The sequence below is a fragment of the Antechinus flavipes genome, chromosome 3 (assembly GCF_016432865.1).
Source record: "Antechinus flavipes isolate AdamAnt ecotype Samford, QLD, Australia chromosome 3, AdamAnt_v2, whole genome shotgun sequence".
NCBI classification, from domain to species: domain Eukaryota; kingdom Metazoa; phylum Chordata; class Mammalia; order Dasyuromorphia; family Dasyuridae; genus Antechinus; species Antechinus flavipes.
Window position 1 is genome coordinate 436,221,249 of NC_067400.1, and position 22,145 is coordinate 436,243,393.

Genomic DNA, 22,145 nt, shown 5'->3' on the forward strand with positions numbered 1-22,145 from the left:
AATTCTGATGAGAATAAGATTCAAGCTTGTTTAACAGTTCCATTATCTTCTTCACTGTTAAAATTCTTTTGTGCCTCTTTTATGATATAATTTATTCAATTCTACCTCCTTTTTTCTTCCCCTCAGCACATCTCTTTTCTCCCCTTAATTTTATTTTCTGGATGTCATCCAATAATAGTTAACTCACAGTCCTCTGTTCCACTACATAACCATTCCCTTCCTGAAAGATTGTGCTTACTTTTTCTGGGTAGGTGATTCTTGGTTATAATTCTAATTCCTTTATTTTTTGAGATATCATATTCTAAGCTCTCTCATCCTTTAAATTAAAACATGATAAATCCTACCTGACTGTTATCCATGACAAAGGTATTGTTCCTTTTTGGGTGCTTCCAATATATTTTCAACCTAGGAGCTTTGGAATTTGGCTGTGATGGAAAATGAAATGCCCATCAATTGGAGAATGATTGAGTAAATTGTGGTATATGAATGTTATGGAATATTATTGTTCTGTAAGAAATGACCAGCAGGATGAATACAGAAAGGATTGGCAAGACTTACATGAACTGATGCTAAGTGAAATGAACAGAACCAAGAGATCATTATATACCTCAACAACGATACTGTATGAGGATATATTCTGATGGAAGTGGATTTCTTCAACAAAGAGATCTAATTCAGTTTCAATTGATCAAGGATGAACAGAAGCAGCTACACCCAAAGAAAGAACACTGGGAAATGAATGTAAACTGCTTGCATTTTTGTTTTTCTTCCTGGGTTATTTATACCTTCTGAATCCAATTCTTCCTGTGCAACAAGAGAACTGCACACATATATTGTATCTAGGATATTCTGTAACCTATTTAACATGTATAGGACTGCTTGCCATCTGGGGGAGGGGAAAAATGGGAACAGAAGTGAGTGCAAGGGATAATGTTATAAAAAATTATCCTGGCATGGGTTCTGTCATTAAAAAGTTATTTAAAAAGAAAAAAAAAGGAATTTGGCTGTGATATTCCTAGGAGTTTTCATTTTGTGATCTCTTTCAGGAGGTGATTAGAGTATTTTTTTCAATTTCTGTTTTATTCTGTAGTTATAGGATATCAGGGCAGTTTTCCTTGATAATTTCTTGAAGTAGCATTGCTTTTAAAATCTTTTTATTTATTTAAAACTAAGATACAAAACACACAAAAAAAATTGCAATGTACACAGCTGAACATGAAAGAATTTAGAACATAAAATAATAAATTTCCATTTCAAGAAAGTCTGTATAATAAATATTACATGTTGTGTTCTGAGCTTTCTATCTTTTCTTTGCTTCCTTGTCAGTTTTCTTTTGTTCTACCCTGTGAAATTTTTACTTTATTCTTCCCCCTCCTTTCCCTCCCCTATATATACATACACACATATGTAGACATTAATATACATAGATAACCTATAATCAGATAGGATTATGCTTGACTTTACAGGATATGATATTTTTGGCTCCAACCCTTGTTCTTTTGTTCTTTGATTTATAATGTTCCAATACCTGTGGTCTTTTAATGTAGCTGCTGCCAGGTCTTGTGTGATTCTAATTATGGCTCTGCCATATTTGAAATTTTTTTTTCTTGTTGCTTAAAATATTTTTTCTTTAACTTTGAAGTTTCAGAATTTGGCTTTGGTCTTCTGTTCCTACAGGTTTTTCTTGTAGGATCTCTTTCAGGTAGTGATTGGTAGGTTTTTTCTATTTCTACTTTCTCCTTTTGTTGTAATATTTCAGGAAATTTTTCTTGTTTTATTGTATAAAGATTTCTTTATTGTAGCTTTCAGGTAGTTCAACTAATCTTAGGTGTTTTTTTTTCCTTGATCTGTTCTACAGATCAGTTGCTTTTCTTGTAAGATGGCACATATTCACTCATTTTTTTCATTCTTTATATTTTATTTTAGTATTTCTTGGTCTTGTTATAAGTTTTATAACTTGGCATCTCCTTGCCCAATTCTAGATTTCAAGGAGTCATTTTTTTTTCAGATTTTTAAGATTCTGGATCTCCTTTTTTACTTATTGGATTTTTTTTCACAATCTTGTTTTTTTCAAATTCTCCCCCTCCTTCTTGTCTTACTCTTTGTCCTCCTTCTTCTCTTCCTTCTTCTTTTTCTTCTTCTTCTTCTTTTTTTTTTTTTTTTTTTAGTTTTTCCTCAATCTCTCTCTTTTTATTTTTAAAGTTTTTCTATAATTTTTTGGGGGGCAGGTTACCATTTGATATTATTCTTTGTTATAGGAGAAACCTTTTTTTGCTTCAATATACTCAATAGGTATATTCTTCCTTCTCAACCAGGTCCTCCTCTTGGCAGCACAGCTGGGCCTGGAGCTTCTTATTAACAGAAGTTCCCTCAATCTTCCTGTATTCTACACAACTGTTCAGGAGATGAAAATTCCTCTTTCTGAGGCTGAGTCCACCACCCAACCCAGTTATCCTCATGGTTTATTGCTTGCTTTTTCAAGTAGAACTAGTTTGAATTTGTTTATATTTCAAAGAAATCAAAGCTCTGTCCTTGTATCTTTCATTGGAACTTCTGTGATTATTGCAGAAGACAATTGTTCTGAACCAATTCTTGATTGTTTTTCTGTTTTATATTTACTCTAAGAAACTATTTTATCTTGTTTGTGAGGAGAATCTGGAGAGCTTGGAGTTTTCTCACCTACCCCACCATTATCCCAGAGTTCTCTCAGAAAATATTATTTCTAGACTTTTGATCATGGTTTTCTGGTAATCCAATAATTCTTAAATTATCTCTTCTTCATCATTTATTTTCTGGCTCAGTTGTTTTTCTGATGAAATACTTCATTTTCTTCTAATTTTTCTTTCTTTTGCTTTTTAAAAATTGTTTCTTGATGTCTCACAAAGTCATTAGCTTCTACTTGCCCAATTTCAATTCTGAAGGAATTATTTTCCTCGGTGATCTTTTGTACTTCCTTTCCAGTTGGCCAATTCTATTTTTTAAAAAGTTGTTTTCTTCAGTAGATTTTTGTACCTCTTATTCCACTAGGCTAAGTCTGCTTTTTCAAGGATTTTTCTCTTCAGTAGGTTTTTGTATCTCTTTTAATATTTGGCCTATGCTGTTTTTTAGTGTTATTTTCTTCAGTATTTTTTGTGTCTCCTTTTTCAAGTTGTTGAATCTTTCTTGCATCACTTTCATTTCTTTTCCTCATTTTTTCTCTGCTCTCTTATTTGATTTTTTTAAAAATCCCTTTTGATTTTTTCTAGGACATGAGATCAATTCATACTTTTCTTTGAAGCTTTGCATATAGTTGTTTTGACTTTGTTGTCTTCTTCTGAGTGTGTGTTTTGATCTTCTTTGTCACCAGAGTAACTTTCTATGATTGGGTTCTTTTTATGTTTGCTCATTTTTGCCCAGTGTATTTCTTGACTTTTAATTTTATGTTAAAGTTGGAATCTGCTCCCAAAGTAGAGGAAGAACTATTCTAAGCTTCAGGGCTTCATTTTTCTTATTTATTCGTTTTTAAAATCTATCTATCTATCCATCTATCTACTCATCCATTTATTTATTTATCTATCTATTTATTTGCTTATCTATCTATCTGTTTATTTTTGCTGTTGTGTTCAGTGCTAGTTTTAGGAGTTGTGAATTTCAGTTCTTTCAATATGTATGATAAAGAAAAATGTGATTAATTCTCTCCTGGCTTATGCTCTGGTCTGTACGTGACCATAAGTACTTTTTTTCTGTCCTGAAACTGTGACCATGGTTCTGGCTCCTGCTTGTTTTCTTCTTTGCCCTGGATCCAGATCTGGACCCCTGGACTCAGACCTGGACCCTTAGATTTTGATTCAGTAGCATGTCTGAGCAATGAAACAGAGTCTTTGTATCTAGTGCCAGAAAAGGATCTCATGTAATCTCCTTTTGTTTAGTTTTTCAACCCTCTTGCTATGTGGGCTGAGATCTCTGGAAGTCATTGCCATTACCAATGATTTAGGAACTTCCAAGCCTGCTGATAGTTTCCCTGGGTATGATCTGTGCTAGACAGTATTCTACTTTCATTCAGACCTTTCTTGAGAACTGTGTTATCTTGGGCTAGAAAATTGTTTCACTCCATCCCTTTTTACTTCTACCATTCTAAGAATTTGCTTTGAGGAATTATTTTAACATTATTGGGAGGGAAATTTGGGAGAGCTAAGGTGAGTCCCTGCCTTTACTCTGCCATATTGGAAAAATAAATTATTTGTAAAAATTTGAAGAGCCTAAATCTTTGGGGGAACACTTAAATAAAATAATGTGGCAGACATACTATCATTTATCTTTCATATAAAATTTCATTAATAACACATAATCATGATTAAAACAAATATAAAACATTTAAGTTTATTCAGTTACCTCCTTTTACCATTTGGAATATACTCAATGTACATATGCATGCCAATATATATCCTTAACTAAAGTCTTACACTTATGCTTATTGTGGTATTGATGAATCTACATTCTTGAAAGTAATATCAATAAAGTACAAAAGTTGTTAATTTCCTGCCAAGATAATAAGTTTTCCTGCATGAAATTGGTAATATCTATTTTTTGAGGACCAACCTGGCTAACATAAGAGAAGTCCATCACCAGATTGCTATGAGATAATGATGGTTTCAGCCACAGGAATTTTCTTCAAGAATTATAATCTGCATTAGTGGAGAGAGTGTACCCACGTTGAAAGCAAAGTTACTTAACTTTTGTGGAAAATTCATGCCTAGATTTTGTAAATCAAATTGACAAAGTTCATATTAATATGCAATTTTGACTAACATGTATGTTAAGTAACATATATGTGTTACTTTGGAAAGTAACTCCAAACTTCATTGTATTTTGACCTCTGAACTTTAAGTAATTGTTTAAAATGGGCTTCTGATTTTTTTAGGTTCTTCAGTGGCGAGCACATCAAGAGGAAGAAGCAAAACTAGAATACAACATTATTATTAGAAGAAGAGAAAAAGAAAAGAAGGAGGATAAACTTCGGAAGGAGAAGGAAATATTACAGAGGGAAGAGGAGAAAAAAAAAGTATGTAATTTGCTAGTGCTGTGAAAGAATTTACTTAATTGCTGGAGTGAGTTTTGATTGATTTAGTATTCTTATAAACAATTTCTAGTAATATTAAAAAGGTTAACAGGAAGAGTAGTATCCATTTGAGAGTTAGTCTTATACTAACAAGACTAAGCTTGGCTAAGTGGAAGGGAACACGGAAACTGGGAGGGAAAGGGGTAAGATAGAGGGAGGAACTCTAAGGTAAAGGGGGGGGATACTAAAAAGGGAGGGCTGTGAGAAGCAAATGGTGCTCACAAGTTTAATACTGGGAAGGGGGATAAGGGGGAAAGAAGGGAGAAAATTTCTCCCTGTATGCCTCCCAGAGAGACATCCTATATTAAAAAAAAAAAAATTTAAAGAAAAAAAGAGAGGGGAAAAAAATAAATCAGCAAAATCAATTAACATATTCCCCCAATTCCTGAAAGTACATGCACTGTTCTACAACCAGGGACTTCCCACATTTACAAAATAGGAAGAATATACTTCTTTTTGAGGATTGTAGTTATTTTGGGGGGTCATAGAATTATTTTTTTTTCAAGATGAGATTCCAACAAGTTTCTCCATCAAAAAAAGATACTGCAACAATGTACTACCTACTTCTACTCCCAGTGAAAAAAAGCAAGTACAAATGTTACAAAACAAAGTTTATTCTGCAATACTTTATCTTAATGAATTGCATCTCTTTGGTAGAAATAAACTTTATAAACATTTTAATTAACAGAGATTAGGTACAAAAACTAAACATTTGTAAATTGTTTTTAAAATGAGCAAAAGACTTGGAACTGAAAACAGGTTCACTCATAAATGGTCATCTACTGGCAGAATTATTCTACAATCCAGGACATTTCTTATGCTACATTAGAAAACAGGATTAAGGGATAGTATAATTCAAATTGCATTTCTACATTTTTTACTTTAAATAAATAATAATTAAAATGAAAAAAAAAAGACTAAGCTTGGATTACAACCACTAATTAATTACCCAGCAAAACTGAACATAATGTTTCAGAGAAAAGATGGATATTCAGTGAAATAGAAGACTTTCAAACTTTCCTAATGAAAAGCCAGAAGTAAACAGAAAATTGGATCTTCAAATATAAGACTCAAGAGAAGCATAAAAAGGCAAACAGAATCTCTTCCCCAAACATGTTATTTAATAAAATTATAAACTTTTTACATCCCAGCATGGGAAGATGATACTGGTAACTCCTGACAATTTAATCTCTCTTAGGCAATAAGAAGGAGTACACATAGACGTAGTCTAGATATAAGGCAGCTTTCTGGAGAGCTTTTCAGTCTGGCCTTGATTCTGAGAGCTTGAGCTTGAGCCTGCCTTCTCTGGCTTCTGAATCTCCCTGACTTCCAAGGGCTTCTGCTTCAGCCTCCAATCACAACAAAGATTGAAGATGGAATGAATCTGTCTCAGCCTCCGAGAGCTTCTAGTACATTTGCCCTTTCTGGCCCTGAGAGCTTCTCCTTATATGCCCCACACTGAGTACACACCAATCATTATATCACTAGGAAACCATTATTTATTGTAGGATTAAATCAATGCTAAACTAGATTTAACCATTGTCTCCTCCATTCCACTTAGCACCTTGTTTCAAGTTCTGGCCCATAACAAACTATGATAGACTTAGCTCTTCTCAGCAATATGGTGATTCAAGATAATTCCAAAAGACTTGTAATGGAGAATGCCATCTGCATTCAGAGAAAGTACTATGAAAAATGAATGAATGTTAAAGCATGCTATTTTCATTTCCTAAAATTTGTTTTTAGTTTTTTCTTTTCTTGTGTTTTTTCCTTTTGATCTGAGTTTTCTTTCACAATGTGATTAATATACAAATTTTTTTAACATGATCATATATGTACAGTCTATATTGGATTGTTTGCTATCTTGGGGAGGGAGAAGGCAAGGGAGAAAGGGAGAAAAAAATTGGAAGTCAAAATTCTACAAAAATGAATGTTAAAAGGTATCTTTACATTTAATTGAAAAAATCAAAATATTATGAAGTGAAAAAACAGAATAAAAAAATGTACTCTGCTAAACAAAGGCTTTAAAAAAATTGAACCTACTAACATACTTAGAAAGTGATGATGAGTATACTTTAGGGAAAATGCCTCTTTTATGTGATTATAGAAATGGCAACTGTTAGAATTAAAAGGAACTCTGCATATCATCTACCCAAACCCTTCTTAAGAGTAGGTCTTTTAACTCTTAGTTATAACTTGTTATAATCTTGGAAAATAAATATAATACCTAATTTTGGCCTCACTTTCAGTCTTTCTAATTTGGTAAGATCTATGAGAGTCTATACTCCAGTAGCAAACCTTTCAAAGAACCAGGGTCATTTCCATGCCATTATGAGGTATTAGGACTTGATGGAGGAATAATTGTATATATCTGATTAATTCAGAATGTGTAGTATTTTTTAAGTAATCATGTGATCAATAACATGCATTTTCTGAATAGTCATTTCTAGTCATTGTCCAAATGATCCCTCTCTAGATTTCAATGGACACAGAATTATGTATGTCTTTCCTTAGCAGGTCACTTTTTCTCTATTAAAAATATAGTATTGTATTAACTTGTTTATTTTTTAAATTGTGTCAGCAAATATTTTAATGGTTCATGAAGCATTTTCTATAGATAGGAAATGATATGCACAATTGATGTATTATTTTTATGATGATTTAACCTAGATATGACATTGTTAGCTGTTATATATCTGACCAAGAACAAAGCTCAAATCTCAAAAAAAAAAATTGAATATTTCTTCTCAGTCTCCAATAAGATAGCTGAGAGTTACCAAAAATTTATTACATATACCAGATATCTCAAGAACCTATTCTGAGGAAGGACATACTTGGTTGGTATTATCAGATGTACTAATGTTATTTCAAAGAATGTGTATGTGTACAGAACTCTGTAGAATATCTACAGCCTGTTTTCTGAAATGATTGCACAGCACTGGGGAAATAAATACTTTGAATAGAAACTGTTTTCTTCATTAAAATAAATAAGATAGGTCAAATTCCTCTTAGAGAAAGCAAGTTTTTCTAAAGCCTTTGATATGCAAATCAAACCAGAAGCAGAGATTCTACAAATAAATGAGGCTACTCTTGACCAAGATCTTCTATATGCAAATTAAATATGAATGTTACTATGCAAATCAAGCATGAACTTCAATGAAGACTAAGTGAACTTCAGAATTTTAAAAGACTAAACAAAGATTTAGTGTAAGTGTTACACAAGGTTAGCAAAACAACAGCATGATTGTTATGATTTATAGTTCATTGGAAAAGGCACCAAATAAAGGAAATATTAGGATCATAAATTGATCTCCTATTAGAACCACCATAGGGAAATATCAGTACAATAGCTTTAGTTTAATCAACCAAAACCTTAGGACCCTCATAAAGCAGAAAATTTATTTTGATTGGGAACTAAAGATTGCAAATGGATTTTGGTGAGCAGTGGGGAAGAGAACATGTATAACTATAGATATAAATATGTACATATACATATATGTATAGAAAGAAAACAAGAAAAATTATTGATTATGGGCATCATAAAGTATGTATACATGAGAAAAAGAGAGAAGCAAGAAAGGAGAATGAATAATCTACACATACTAATAGTTTAAAACTGAGTGGGTTACATGGATCACTTGAAGCCATTGAAAAATTTAAAGAGGTAATAGAAGAAATTTAGGAAGTATAGTTAGTAATTTGTTGAGGTAAGGTGTGGTTTTGTTTAGAAGTGTCTATAAATATATAAAAATTAAGCTTAGACTAATAATGAATTAATGTAGCCAATTCTTCTTACTGAAAATTAGAGTACAGAATAATATATGAGAAGGAAATACAAATATATCAGTTATAACTTTGAATATAAATTGATTTAATCCCCCTATAAAATACAAAAGAATTTCAGAATAGACTAAAATGCAATACTTAATAATATGTTGTCTATTAAGACAACTATTAAGAAACTTAAGACAGAAAGTCTCATAGATATAAAATGACAGTTTGGATGAAAATTTACTAAAGTTTAAAAAGCCAGGAGTTGAAGTCATCATAACAAATGAACTAAATTCAAATTTAAAAAATAGTTTAAGTGAGATATACTTGAGAACTATATCATGCCTAAAGGTAAGATGGACAGCTAAAGCGTTTTTTAAAAATTTGGAGCAATATGATGAATTCAAAGTATAGAAAATTTTCATTTATGCAAAAATGTAATTATAACTCATAGACTTAGAAATGAACTCATTGCCTAAGGCCATAAGATATTAAATATAATAATGATGGTGATAATATTGGTGTTAATGATCATGATGATGATGATAATGATAGTTAGTATTGTACTTATTAGGTGCTAGGCATTGTGCTAAGCTCTAAGAGGTAGATGTATTATTATCCTCATTTAACAGATGAGGAAACTGAGGAAGTAGAGTTAAGCTGCTTGTCCAAGGTCACACATATAGTAAGTGTCTGAGAACTATTTTGGTCTCTAGTCTTATTGACTTTAGGCCCAGCTCTTTCTTCACTAAACTACTTAACTCTTGACCATAGTTACATAATATTTTCAGAAGCTGTATTGGAAGTCATGATTTTATGAAACCAAGGCAGCACTCTTTCCATCATGATGGTTTTTAAAGAAAGCATATCCACATCTAAAATCACAGAAATGAATTTATTTCAAATTGCAAAAACACATAGAAAAAACTTCTTATGTTAATTGGCTTTTTGTCTTATTTGCCTCTTTCTCTTCAGAATGGAATGAATCTTGTATGCATGGTCTTTTTATAGTGTAAAATTACAATCTTGCTGCAAAATTAAATTGCTTTATGTATTGCCATGACCAAAAATTTCATCATCAAGTTCCTAGCCAATACTGACAATGAAATTCTCCATATTTAACTTGTCTTATCTGTGAAAAATAGGCATACTCTGTTGCCAGGATAATATCTGAAGCTTTTATAGAATGGCAGAGGATGCCAGAATTTATGCTTCACTAGAATAGTTTTTAAGAAGTCAGGGTCACAAAGAAGAACTAGAGATCATTATTGATCACAAAATAGAAAATTTTGATTATATTAAACTGAAAAGTTTTTGTACAAACAAAACTAATGCAGACAAGATTAGAAGGGAAGCAATAAACTGGGAAAACATTTTTACAGTCAAAGGTTCTGATAAAGGCCTCATTTCCAAAATATATAGAGAATTGACTCTAATTTATAAGAAATCAAGCCATTCTCCAATTGATAAATGGTCAAAGGATATGAACAGACAATTCTCAGATGAAGATATTGAAACTATTTCTAGCCATATGAAAAAATGCTCCAAGTCATTATTAATCAGAGAAATGCAAATTAAGACAACTCTGAGATACCACTATACATCTATCAGATTGGCTAGAATGACAGGGAAAATAATGCGGAATGTTGGAGAGGATGTGGGAAAACAGGGCACTAATACATTGTTGGTGGAATTGTGAATACATCCAGTCATTCTGGAGAGCAATTTGGAGCTATTTTCAAAAAGTTATCAAACTGTGCATACCCTTTGATCCAGCAGTGTTACTACTGGGCCTATATCCCAAAGAAATCTTAAAGAAGGGAAAGGGACCTGTATGTATGTGAATGTTTGTGGCAGCCCTCTTTGTAGTGGCCAGAAACTGGAAACTGAGTGGATGTCCATCAATTGGAGAATGGCTGAATAAATTGTGGTATATGAATATTATGGAATATTATTGTTCGGTAAGAAATGACCAACAGGATGATTTCAGAAAGGCCTGGAGAGACTTACATGAACTGATGATGAGTGAAATGAGCAAGACCAAGAGATCATTATATACTTCAATAGCAATACTATATGATGATCAATTCTGATGGACGTGGCCATCTCCAGCAATGAGATGAACCAAATCAGTTCCAATAAAGCAGTAATGAATTGAACCAGCTACACCCAGGGAAAGAACTCTGGGAGATGACTATGAACCATTACATAGAATTCCCAATCCCTATATTTTTGTCTGCCTGCATTTTTGATTTCCTTCACAGGCTAATAGTACACTATTTCAAACTCTGATTCTTTTTTTACAGCAAAATAACTGTTAGGACATGTATACTTATATTGTATTTAATTTATACTTTAACATATTTAACATATATTGGTCAATCTGCCATTGGGGGGAGAGTATGAGGGGAAGGAGGGGAAAAATTGGAACAAAAGATTTGGCAATTGTCAATGCTGTAAAATTATCCATGCATATAACTTGTAAATAAAAAGCTATAATTAAAAAGAATATTAAAAAAAAAGAGAGAGAGAGAGGGAGAGAGAGAGAGAGAGAAGAAACCAGGGTCACCCAAACCACAATCTTTTGACTAAACTGTTCTCACCTAATTGCTATGGCAAGGTAAACTCAGCTTCTACCTTAGTCATAAAAATTCTCAAACAAATCATCTCTCATATGTATGCTACAATCATAACAAAATTCCTCGTTGAATGCAACCACAGCTTTATCTCTATTAAATGACTATGCTTATTAATGTCTAGGAAAGCATTATACAAAGATGGATTGTCATAAAATTAATTTTGACATGTCATCTCAGATTTCCAGTGCAGAGTATTATAGACCTAGGATTTCTTTTTTACTTGTCCTACTGTTATGGTATAGGCATTGTGGTGATCTTCTCACATGATTTTTAAAATCAAGAGATTTCTTGCAAAGAAGCTGAGGGGGAGGGAGGGAAGGGGGAAACTATCAATTCTCCAGTGCATTAGCATGAGAAAAAGAGTAATCTGAATTAACAAACAGCTACCAATACAATTACATGTATGTATAAACACAGTGCAGTTATATAAACACACACACAGACACACACACACACACACACACACAGAGAGAGAAAGAGAGAGACGTAGCTCATTTTATTGCTCTTTACAGATATTGCATTTTTAACAAAAGTTTGTGGTAACCCTCTATCAAAGAAATCTATTGGTTCCATTTTTTCCCAATAATATGTGCTCCCATTGTGTCTTTGTGTCACATTTTGATAATTTTCACAATATTTCAAATTTTTTTCATTGTGATTATATCTATTATAGTGACCTGTTGTCTTTGATGTTACTATTGTAATTATTTTGGGATGCCACAATTGTTTCTATATAGGACTGCAAAAAATTGATAAATGTGTGTGTTCTGACTGCAATACCTTCTCAGCCATTCCTCTCTTTCTCCTCCTACTCAGGCCTCCCCACTCCCAAGGTATAGCAATATTAAAATTAGTTCAGTTAATAACCTTACAATGCTTTTTTAATTTTTGAAGTGAAAGGAAGAGTTAGTTGGTAAAGCAAACTTCATTGTTGTCTTGTTTTAAGAAATTGTAACAATCACTTCAGTAATCATTCTCCTGATCAATCAGCAGCCATCAACATTGGGGCAAGACCATCCACAAACAAAAAAGATAATGACTTGCTGAAGGCTCAATGATGGTTAGCATTTTTAAGCAATTAAGTTTAAAAAATGTACATGCTTTAATTTTAAAATACTTTATATTTTTAAATACAATTACTGCATACTTTATAGAGTATAGTATGATATAAACATAAATTTTATATGCACTGTGAAATCAAAAAAATCATGTGATTTACTTTATTGTTATATGACACCCAAATGATACACAACTGGCTCTCTGCTAATTATAGGCACAGTCAGAAATTTCCTGTTAACCCACAGTTTATTTTTACTGGTGAGAGATGATGGCTTATTCCATTTTGTTGGGAGCTTGGGAATCTTAATGTTAGCAATCTCATGAATAGCCTATTGAGTATGGCCATTGTGGGAACTATATACTCAATCTGGATGAATGGTTTATCAACCCTCTAGAAGCTTTTGTTCACATTTGATATTGTGCCAGTTGCATTAGGGCATGAACATTAGAGAAAACTATTTAATGAAATCCATTATTACATAAAAGATATCAACCTAGCAATCCATACAGGAAAAAATGGATGAAAAGTGGCTATTGTTTAGACTGCATACATTTTGAAGGCCAACCCACTGAAGAATTGTACTAACATTTAGAAGTAGCAGTGCAGATGAATGAAAAAAAAAAATGACTACCTACTATGTGCCAGACACTATGCTAAACAATGTGGTTAAAAATACAAAAATGAGATAATCCTTGCTTCTAGGATCTTATATTCTAGTAGAGTATAACAGCATATATTATATAAACAAATGGTATTTTGCCCTAGGAAGAATGTTTTGCTGTAGGAAATTACATGGATTTTAAATGAAACCTTATAAAAGGTTGGCAAAATCTAAGGCAAATTCCAATTTCTTTGTGGATGGCTACGTGATATGTGAAGCTAGCAAGATGTAGTAAAATAGATGAATTTGCACTAGTTAATCAAAGCAATTCAGCTTTAAAGCAAAGATTCAAAACTGAGGGAATCCTCTCGCTTTTAGAAGGTCATGATTTTTAGAGGTTAGAACTAGAGGTTGATCATTCCGGATAGAAAAAGAGGAGATTGGATTTCATGTGGGAAATTTCTGAGTGTCTTTTCTTATAGCATCTAAGATCCAAAATGAATATGAGAGACCATCCAATTCAACTTTATCTGACCAAGAATACTTTCTAATGCAAATCCAACAATAATCATGGTGGTGTGGTGGTGGGTTTGTGAGGCAATTGGGATTAAGTGACTTGTCCAGGGTCACATACCTAGAAAGTGTTAAGTATCTGAGGCCAGATTTGAACTCAGGTATTCCTGACTTCAGGGCTAGTCCTCTATATCCACTATGCCATCTAGCTGCTTCTTAATAATAATAATTATTGAGGGGAAAAAACCTACAGTAAGAGAAAATTCTACTTCTTTAGGAAGTCCATTACATTTTGGGATAATTTGAATTTTTAAGATTTTTTTTTTCACATATCAAGCCTAAATTTCATTCTTTGCAACTTTAATCTATTATTCCTATTTCTGCTATCAAGGATCAAACAGTACAAGTTCAATTCTTCCTTCATTGGAAATCCCTTCAATTATAGCTCTCATTTCATCTAAGTCTTTTCTTCTACAGGCCTCTACAATATTCTTCCTTCCACTGATTGTTTTTCTCCAGTCTCCTCACCATCCTGGTAACTTCCCTATTAGATATGCTCCAGCCTATTTTTTTTTTTCCTTAAAACTTCTTCCTGACATATAGTCCCACATTTTAAATTCCCCTTGTAATGTATGTTGGTAGTTTTTGAAATGCCAGTCTTCAAAGACTAAACAATGCAAGTGCCAAAAGACAATGGAGAGATATATGGCAAGCATCAGTAGATTGCAGTTTATTTTCCACTCAGTTCCCTCCCTTGTTACAACAACAATAATACCAACAACAACAAATTAAAGCTTGCACATAATGAGCAAACTGGTTCTATAAACAATAGTCTGAACCCCAATCCCTCCCAAAGGTGGGGCACATGTATTATCTATACTGATCATAACAAATACTCAGAATTCATCTTTTTTATAATGGTCTTTTCATTTACATTTTTAAAACATAGTATATATTTTTTCTTGGCTCTTTTTCCGGGGAATTTCTTTTATCAATGATGCCTGTGAGGCCCAAACTACAAACAAAATCTGTGGTCTGTACTATTCTTAAGACCCTAGGAATTTGTGGGCAGGTAGTAATATATGTGGTTGTTGTTGGTCTAACTTTCATGGAACTTGTCACATTCTCTTTCTCTCTCAGGGTGCCCTGCTGCTTCAGCTAGGTTGACTTACCTATTTTCTGAGTAGAATTTGGTCAGCTGTTGATGGGGATGACTAGCTTTTTATCCACAAAAAAGAAATTGTGCCTTATTTTCTCTATCTAGTATCTAGTGCAGTGCTGTATATTTTTGTTTAATGAAATTTGTATTAATATGTTGGATTCATTTTTGTATGTTGCTCTATTTGCTGATATGTAATTATGAGATTATATGTATTATTCCTAATCCTTATGTCATTATTCTCTCCTTTGAATGAGCTGTGGAATATTCTCTTGAGGATATTCTTCACTGTTATTCTTTCTGTGTTATACCTGTTGTTTCCTACAGAATCTAATTTGAGTTTTATTTGGGTATTTTTCTCTGCTCTCAATTTTTATTTTGGTTGATCAAATCAGCATGTCTTGAGTTTAGCATGTTCTTTCCTCATTCTCCTAATTCACATTATTCTTAGCCCAGAGCCATCTTCTTGTTGGTTTTTAAACTAGAGATGTTTTCATTGAGAATCCCTTGTACACACATAGTCTAGGTGTTCTAATTTAGATAGGTGTATCACATGATGTTTTTCCACAGCTTTAGATGACTCAGAATCTGCAAAGAATTTGAACAGCTGCCCCTTCCTGAACCCTAACATCTCACAGAGTAGATGAACTAATATTGTACTATTGTTAATGATAACATTTTCTGCTGCTTACCCTTTCAAGTCATGAGCAGGTATCCATGTTCCCCCTGAGACATTCTCACCACCCCATCACATTGTACTAATACATAAATGCTTTCAAAAGTATTAGTTTTAGTGTTTAGTTCAAGTGGCTGTTTATCACCCTAATCTTGTGTGGCAAAGAGAAGTCTTAGATTTTTAGGATTGTTATATTGAAATGATACCTAGGTGCAGGTTGTTTTTCTTCTTTACTTTTTATCCCCCTCCAATACTATACAGGTATTCTATCTTCTGCTTAATTGCTCACAAATTAATTTGTCCTTCTTAATAACTACCACCCTTTCTCCTCTATCCCTCTTTACCTTTTTTTCTTCTCTGTTTTTCTTTCTTAGCAGTGTATTGGAGAGAGAAAGAAACATGGTAGGGAGAAGAGGAGTAGAAAAGAGTGTTGGGGGGCATGTATGGGAGTCATTCCTAAGAAACTGCCTCCATTCCATGAAGTTACTGTGAGATGAGATTATTGTTTTATCACTTCTGATTGCCACTATAATAGCTTAGATTCTTGAAAAAAGCAGACCAAAAGCTAAAATCATTGGTTTATTCTTGGAAAATTGGCCATGATTTCTATGAAATTCTGAGAGCTAAAATATGATAAAGCAAGGAAGGGGTCAGATGAGATCTGTGGGCAAGGCTGAGCAGTATGAGTTTTGTTTCCTTAATATTTCTCACATTTACCTCTCTGTATTCATACCACAACTATCCTAATTGAAGCTGTCATCTCTTCTAAAGTTTACAATTGCAACAGATTCCTAATTCATCTTCCTGCTACCAGTCTTTCTCCATCTAATCTATTCTTCAAAAAAGCTGCAGAACTGATCTTCCTAAAACACAGGTCTGACTAGATCATTCATCACTCCCCTACTCAAGAAGCTTCAATGTCTCCCCATTGCCTAGAATATGGAATATAACCTCTTTATCTGGTGTTAAGGTGCAAATTTATTGAATCAATCAATTACCCCATTTTACTTAAAGTGAATGATAAAATGATTGCTAATCTAACCATGTGAGAACACTTCTTAAATCAATATATTAATCATGGACTTTAGATTAAATGCAAAAAAATCCTTAATCAATTTCAATGTCCTCAAGAGCTATTAGATCAACTGGAGTGATTTTGTATAGGAATTGTGTTGAGATTGATTAAGGAAACTTGGCTCTGTGTGTGTGTGTGCGTGTGTGTGTGTGTGTGTGTGTGTGTGTGTTTATTTAAATAAAATAGACAAGTTGAGAATCCAGATATTCAAGTGTCTAATACGTTGGAGTAGAAGCCTTCCACTTAAATCTTTGAGAAGCAGTGTTTTAGGTAAGAAAAGGGAGGAGCAAGAAGAACACTGACTTTGGTCTTGATCTTGATTTTAGTTTTGGACTCGGTCTTGGTTTTGATCTTGGCCTTAGCTCCTTATTACCCCAGTTTTGATCATAAAATGACCTATTGACTTTCAGGGATCAGAAGACTCAGACTTTCCATTGGTGTCCTAATCCTAGCAGAGTTCTTGGGACAGCTGATGAAATGCTTATATTGGAAATTTAGAACAATCTTGATATACTGTGGAAAAACAGCTTTCTGACTTTATAAAGAACCCACCTACATGACTGTGGGCAAATCATTTAACACCAATTGCCTCAGGGAAAAAAAAGAATCCAGAAGAAAAGCCTCATTGTGCCTAAGGGAGCTTTATGATTATCCCAGGAGGAAAAGTGGGGGGAAGAGAAAAAGAATATATCCCTTTGCTTTGTGTGCTTTTTCAATTTGAGTGTACTTTCCCTTGGACTCTCTATGGACTGATGGGAGAGTCACAAACTTTGATGAAGGGGGAGATTAAAGAAAAAAAAAAACACTACTTAACAGTACTAGTACTTTAGTAAATCTTCCTCTCTAAAAACTGTCTGATTAATTCATTAATATTATTGGATTTTGGGAGAAGAGTTATCCCCATTTTGAATGCTGTTCATGATCTGTCTCTACCCTGATTTTCCAAGCTGATTAGATGCTATATTTCCTTGTATGCTCTGGTTTTATCTTCCATTTTTGGAATGTTCTCCCTTCTTACCTCTGCTCCTTGGAATTTTTGCTGTCTTTAAGATGTAGCTTATGTTACCTACTTTAAGGAGCTTTTAATTTTCCTAGTTGTTAGTATCTCCTTATCATTTCATTTTGTACATATGTTGTATTTTTCTGTGAACATGTTGTATGTTCTGTAAGAATGTGAGCTCCACAAGGTTAGGAATTGTTTTATCTTTGGGGGTGACTCCTCAGCACCACATGCAGTATACCAAGAATACACCACATATTAGGCACATAATAAGTGCTTGCGGGGCTCTGCTTTTTGGGGACTTTGGGGGAATCTTTCTTGGGTATTGTTTATGTGTTCTTCTGATCCCAGAGATTCTGGACTGGAGTGGAAAAGAACAATGGATTTTAGGTTTGAATCCTACCTCTGACACTTAATCTCTCTGTGATAATGGGCAAGTCATGCTACCTTTCAGAGCCTTAGCTCTTTCATCTGTAAAACAAAGATCATAATACTTGTAGTATCTGCCCTCCTAGATTAATAAATGCTTATTGATTGATATGAGAAAAAAATTTATTGATGTATATAGCTGAATTTGGAGTCAGGAAGACCTGAGTTCAAATATAGCTTTAGACTCTTACTAGCTGGTTGATGCTGTGAAATTTTTTTAATCTTTTTTTTTTTTTTTTGGTCTCACTTAACTATAAAAAATTAGGCATATCAATAGTATCTGCTTCTCAGAATTTAGGTATATATACCATGGATAAAGCTCTGGGTCCAGATTAGGGAGTCCTGAATTAAAATCTACCCCTAGTAAGTCACTTAAATTCTGCCAGTCTCAATTTCCTCAATTGTAATATGGGGTTGAATAACAAGACCTACCTCAAAATTAATAATTTGTCCAAGAAGATGGACAAATTTTACCACAGAGTATACAAACACTTAATTAAATGAGGAAAAGATAATCTTATTTTACAGTATCATAATGTCAAAGAAAAAAACTTGAGGGGGCATCTTATAACATTTAGAGGAGTTAAGTAGTATGGGAAAGGTATAGACTACTTAGACAACTGTGCCTTCTTTCCAGGACCATCTCCAAAATTCTGAGTTTCCATTGATTTAAGTCTATAGTGTTACTTGTTTAGAAATATCAACAATGCAAATAGTCTCTTAGCTTACAGTTAAACCCTTAGAAGTATAATCCAGGTTCAAGGTATACTAAAGATTAGCAATTCACTCAAAAATTATTGCTTAAAAGGCCCCATACATACATACATATATACATATATATGTATATATAAATACACATATATATATACATATATAATGTATGTGTTTAAATAAGGATCAACCAAAGAACACATTGATTGAAAAGAAAACATATTTAATTAAACAACATATCAAATTAAATAGCAAGAAAGCATACATTGGAGCACCACACAGATTACCATGCCATCAGTGGAGAAACAGATATTTATAGGTAACACATATGACTGGGGAATACATGTAGCCAGAACAAGGAATATGCCTAACATTGCAGAACTGTGATTATCTTCTGGAAATGTCATTGCACTCTTCTCCCCATTAGCTGCTGTTGCAACTGAAACCCTTCCTTGGGTCTTCAGCTGCTGTTAAGTTCTATTAGTAAAGGGAAGGGGCTTGCTACTTTGTTTTATTAAGAGAGGGTTTTTTGGAGGGGAACATACTTTTAGCATGTAGCAACAGGGGCTATCATTGGATACTGTGTGTGTGTGTGTGTGTGTGTGTGTGATGTAGAGTGGTGGTGGTGGTGCAGATCCAAGCTTGTTATTTTTATCTTTTCTTTGAATTATGTTTTTCCCCTTGCTGTCCCTTAGATTCTTTATCCAAATTCTTATATGACTAATTATCTAAAATTTATTTCAACTTCTGTCTTGCCTCTGGATACCATTCCTGACATGTATTCCTCAGATCCCATTCAAATTATGCTGGCAAACCTACTTTTAAAAAAAGGTTACCAAAAACTTATATGGGGCCATGTAAGGAAATTATTTTTATCCCTCACAGTGCCTTGCAAATCAAGTTCCAAAAAGTTCTTTTCAGGCTTGCTCTCAACTAGAATCTTGGTTGTGATAGTAGGGAGAATGGACATGAAAGATGTTATAGAAACAGAATAAAAAAAAAAAAAACCTAGCAACTGATTGGATATGAATAGCGAGAGTTATGGATCCATGAAAATTGAGAGAAAGATAATGCTTGCCTTGATGATAGAGAGAAAGAGAGAGGAAGGAGGGAGGAAGGAAGAAAGAATAGGGAAGAAAAGAGAGGAAGAGGGGGAGAGGAAAGGGACAATGAGTGAGAGGAAGAAGGAAGAAGAGGAGATAAAAGAAGAGACAAGAAGAGAAGAGAAGAGAAAAGAGATGGATTTGTGGGGTTAGGAGTAATGAGTTCTATTTTGAATTTGAGGTACCTATTGTGCATCTAGTTGAAAATATCAATAGGCAATTTTTGATGTGGAAGTGATACTTAGGAGAGAGAATAGATATGGATATATAGATCTGGAAGTTGTCTGCCTAGAAATGAAAATTGAACCCATGATAGTTGGCAGGATTACTAAGAGAAAATCTGTTGAAATGTCATCTATTTATCTTTAATTGTGTACTTCATCAGTTTTTAAAAATGAGCATACCTTCAGCATATATATGCATGTGTATAATGTTAAAACTAATATGTGTAGTAGAGTATAAATATTATTAAATTAATAATTGAATTATTATTATTAAGCATAAAAACAAGATTAAAGAGGATGAGTGAAAGATGAAATTAGCAATATTTTACAATGATTTTAATTTTGGCATTAAAAGTCAAGTGCCAATACTTGGGAGTCAGGAAAATGGATTTCCTAGGGAAAGGTAGGGACTAGGAAAAGGCATAAATGATCCACTGGTGCTAATTAAAACTTAATCATTTCTTAATGGTGAGAGAGCATAGGGCAAAGCCTTAAGAAACCATATTGATTAGCATTTCAATTGTTTTGACTATCTCCTGTCAGATTTGATTAGATTGTCATTGTTTTTACTTTGTAATTGGCTAATGAAGAGTTTGTTTTACTAGTTGGAGTGTCAGCTCCATTTTCTTGTTACATTATTAGTGTTATATCAATTCTGATCGACATAACATATCATTTCTGATTGATATAACATATCAATTTTTCTTTGCATAAGTTAAAACCACTTGTCAATTTTATGAGGATTAATAAGCCATCTCATCAGGTGCTATAGCATCTGCCTTCTCAGTAGCCTTACTACTAAAGAATTAGAAAATAAATTCTTGCTAGGAACATCCATCACATTTAACATCAGAAATACAGCTTATGAAAAGAAACAATTTTAAAGTAGATGGTTATTATTTGCTTTGCTTCTGCAACCTAAAGAACATGGGATCTTCTCACCTTACTTGAAGTTGAAATCTTCTAAATGGAGTTCCCAAAATTTTAATGTAGCATTAAGCTATTAAAATTTTAAATTGTCTTTACTTTTCTATTCATATTTTTAATACATGGCATAATGCTTTGCATATGATAAACACTTGAATGATTTTTTATTCATTCCTAATTCATTATTCTCATTCCCCCATCCATACTCCATTTCCTTGGACTTTGCCCCAGGAACTATGGCCTCAGATAGGGAAGCTCTTATCTTGTCTAGTGCTACTGCTACTTACTGGGAATTTTCCAAACTAGATGCTTTCCACCTCTAACTCACACCCTCTAACTTTCCCAATTACTTTTTATGTCTTGTTTCCCCCTACCTTTATTAGAATGCTCTCCTTGAGGCCAGGGTCTTTCTATATTGCTTTTATTTGTATCTCCAGTGCCTAGCATATAATATCACACTTTTTCAGTTTTTCCTAGTGAATGTCTCTGTCTTTGTTTCTCTGTCTCTCTGTCTAATTTATTTCTCATAGGCCCCAAACAAATAAATGAGTGAAGTTGCTACTGTTAACCTTTCTATACTTGTAATTCCCTATCTTTTATCAGATGACCTCATGTATTATACATGATATAACTATTGTTTATTAAATATTTGTGGTCTAATTTCTTTTTTTTTTAAGTATGAATTAAATAGAAATTGTTTCATTATTATTTTTTTCTATGTCTTTATGAATCATCTTGTATACCCTTTATGTGCACCCTATTTTGGGAACTACCACTCTCTGGACTTTGCCACCAAATCAGTTTTCCTCTAGAACTTCCCTCAGGTTGTGGGGCTTTCTAACTCTGGAAAATCCTTTTGCAAACTGAGCCTGTCTCCTATTAGTAATTTCTTTCTGTACTTTTCATTTTTGGGAATGGGCCTACATGCATCATGCTTCATTTCTCTGCCAATTTGTTTCTAACTCTCTAGACTTTGCTAAATTATCCTCTAGTCCATTTCTTCTCATGAATATCTCTCTTCAGCTCCTTTTTATGTGTTTCATTTCCCACTACACTGTAATCTCTCGGAGTGAAGAGATTACCTTTTTTTTTGGGGGGGGGGGCAGCCTTTCATTTGTATCTGCAGTGCTTAGCATAGTACCTGGCACACAGCAAATGT

At 33.4% G+C, this 22,145-nt stretch overlaps 1 protein-coding gene across 2 annotated transcripts in view; it reads left to right on the top strand.

The window, feature by feature from the left end:
• The window catches only part of CCDC148 (coiled-coil domain containing 148), a 301,269-nt gene that overhangs the window by 215,221 nt on the left and 63,903 nt on the right, over positions 1-22,145 (top strand). For both annotated transcript variants that reach the window (XM_051986343.1, XM_051986344.1), the window contains exon 12: positions 4,901-5,041. In XM_051986343.1, the coding sequence (XP_051842303.1) occupies positions 4,901-5,041 (141 nt within the window). The remainder of the gene's footprint in view (positions 1-4,900; positions 5,042-22,145) is intronic.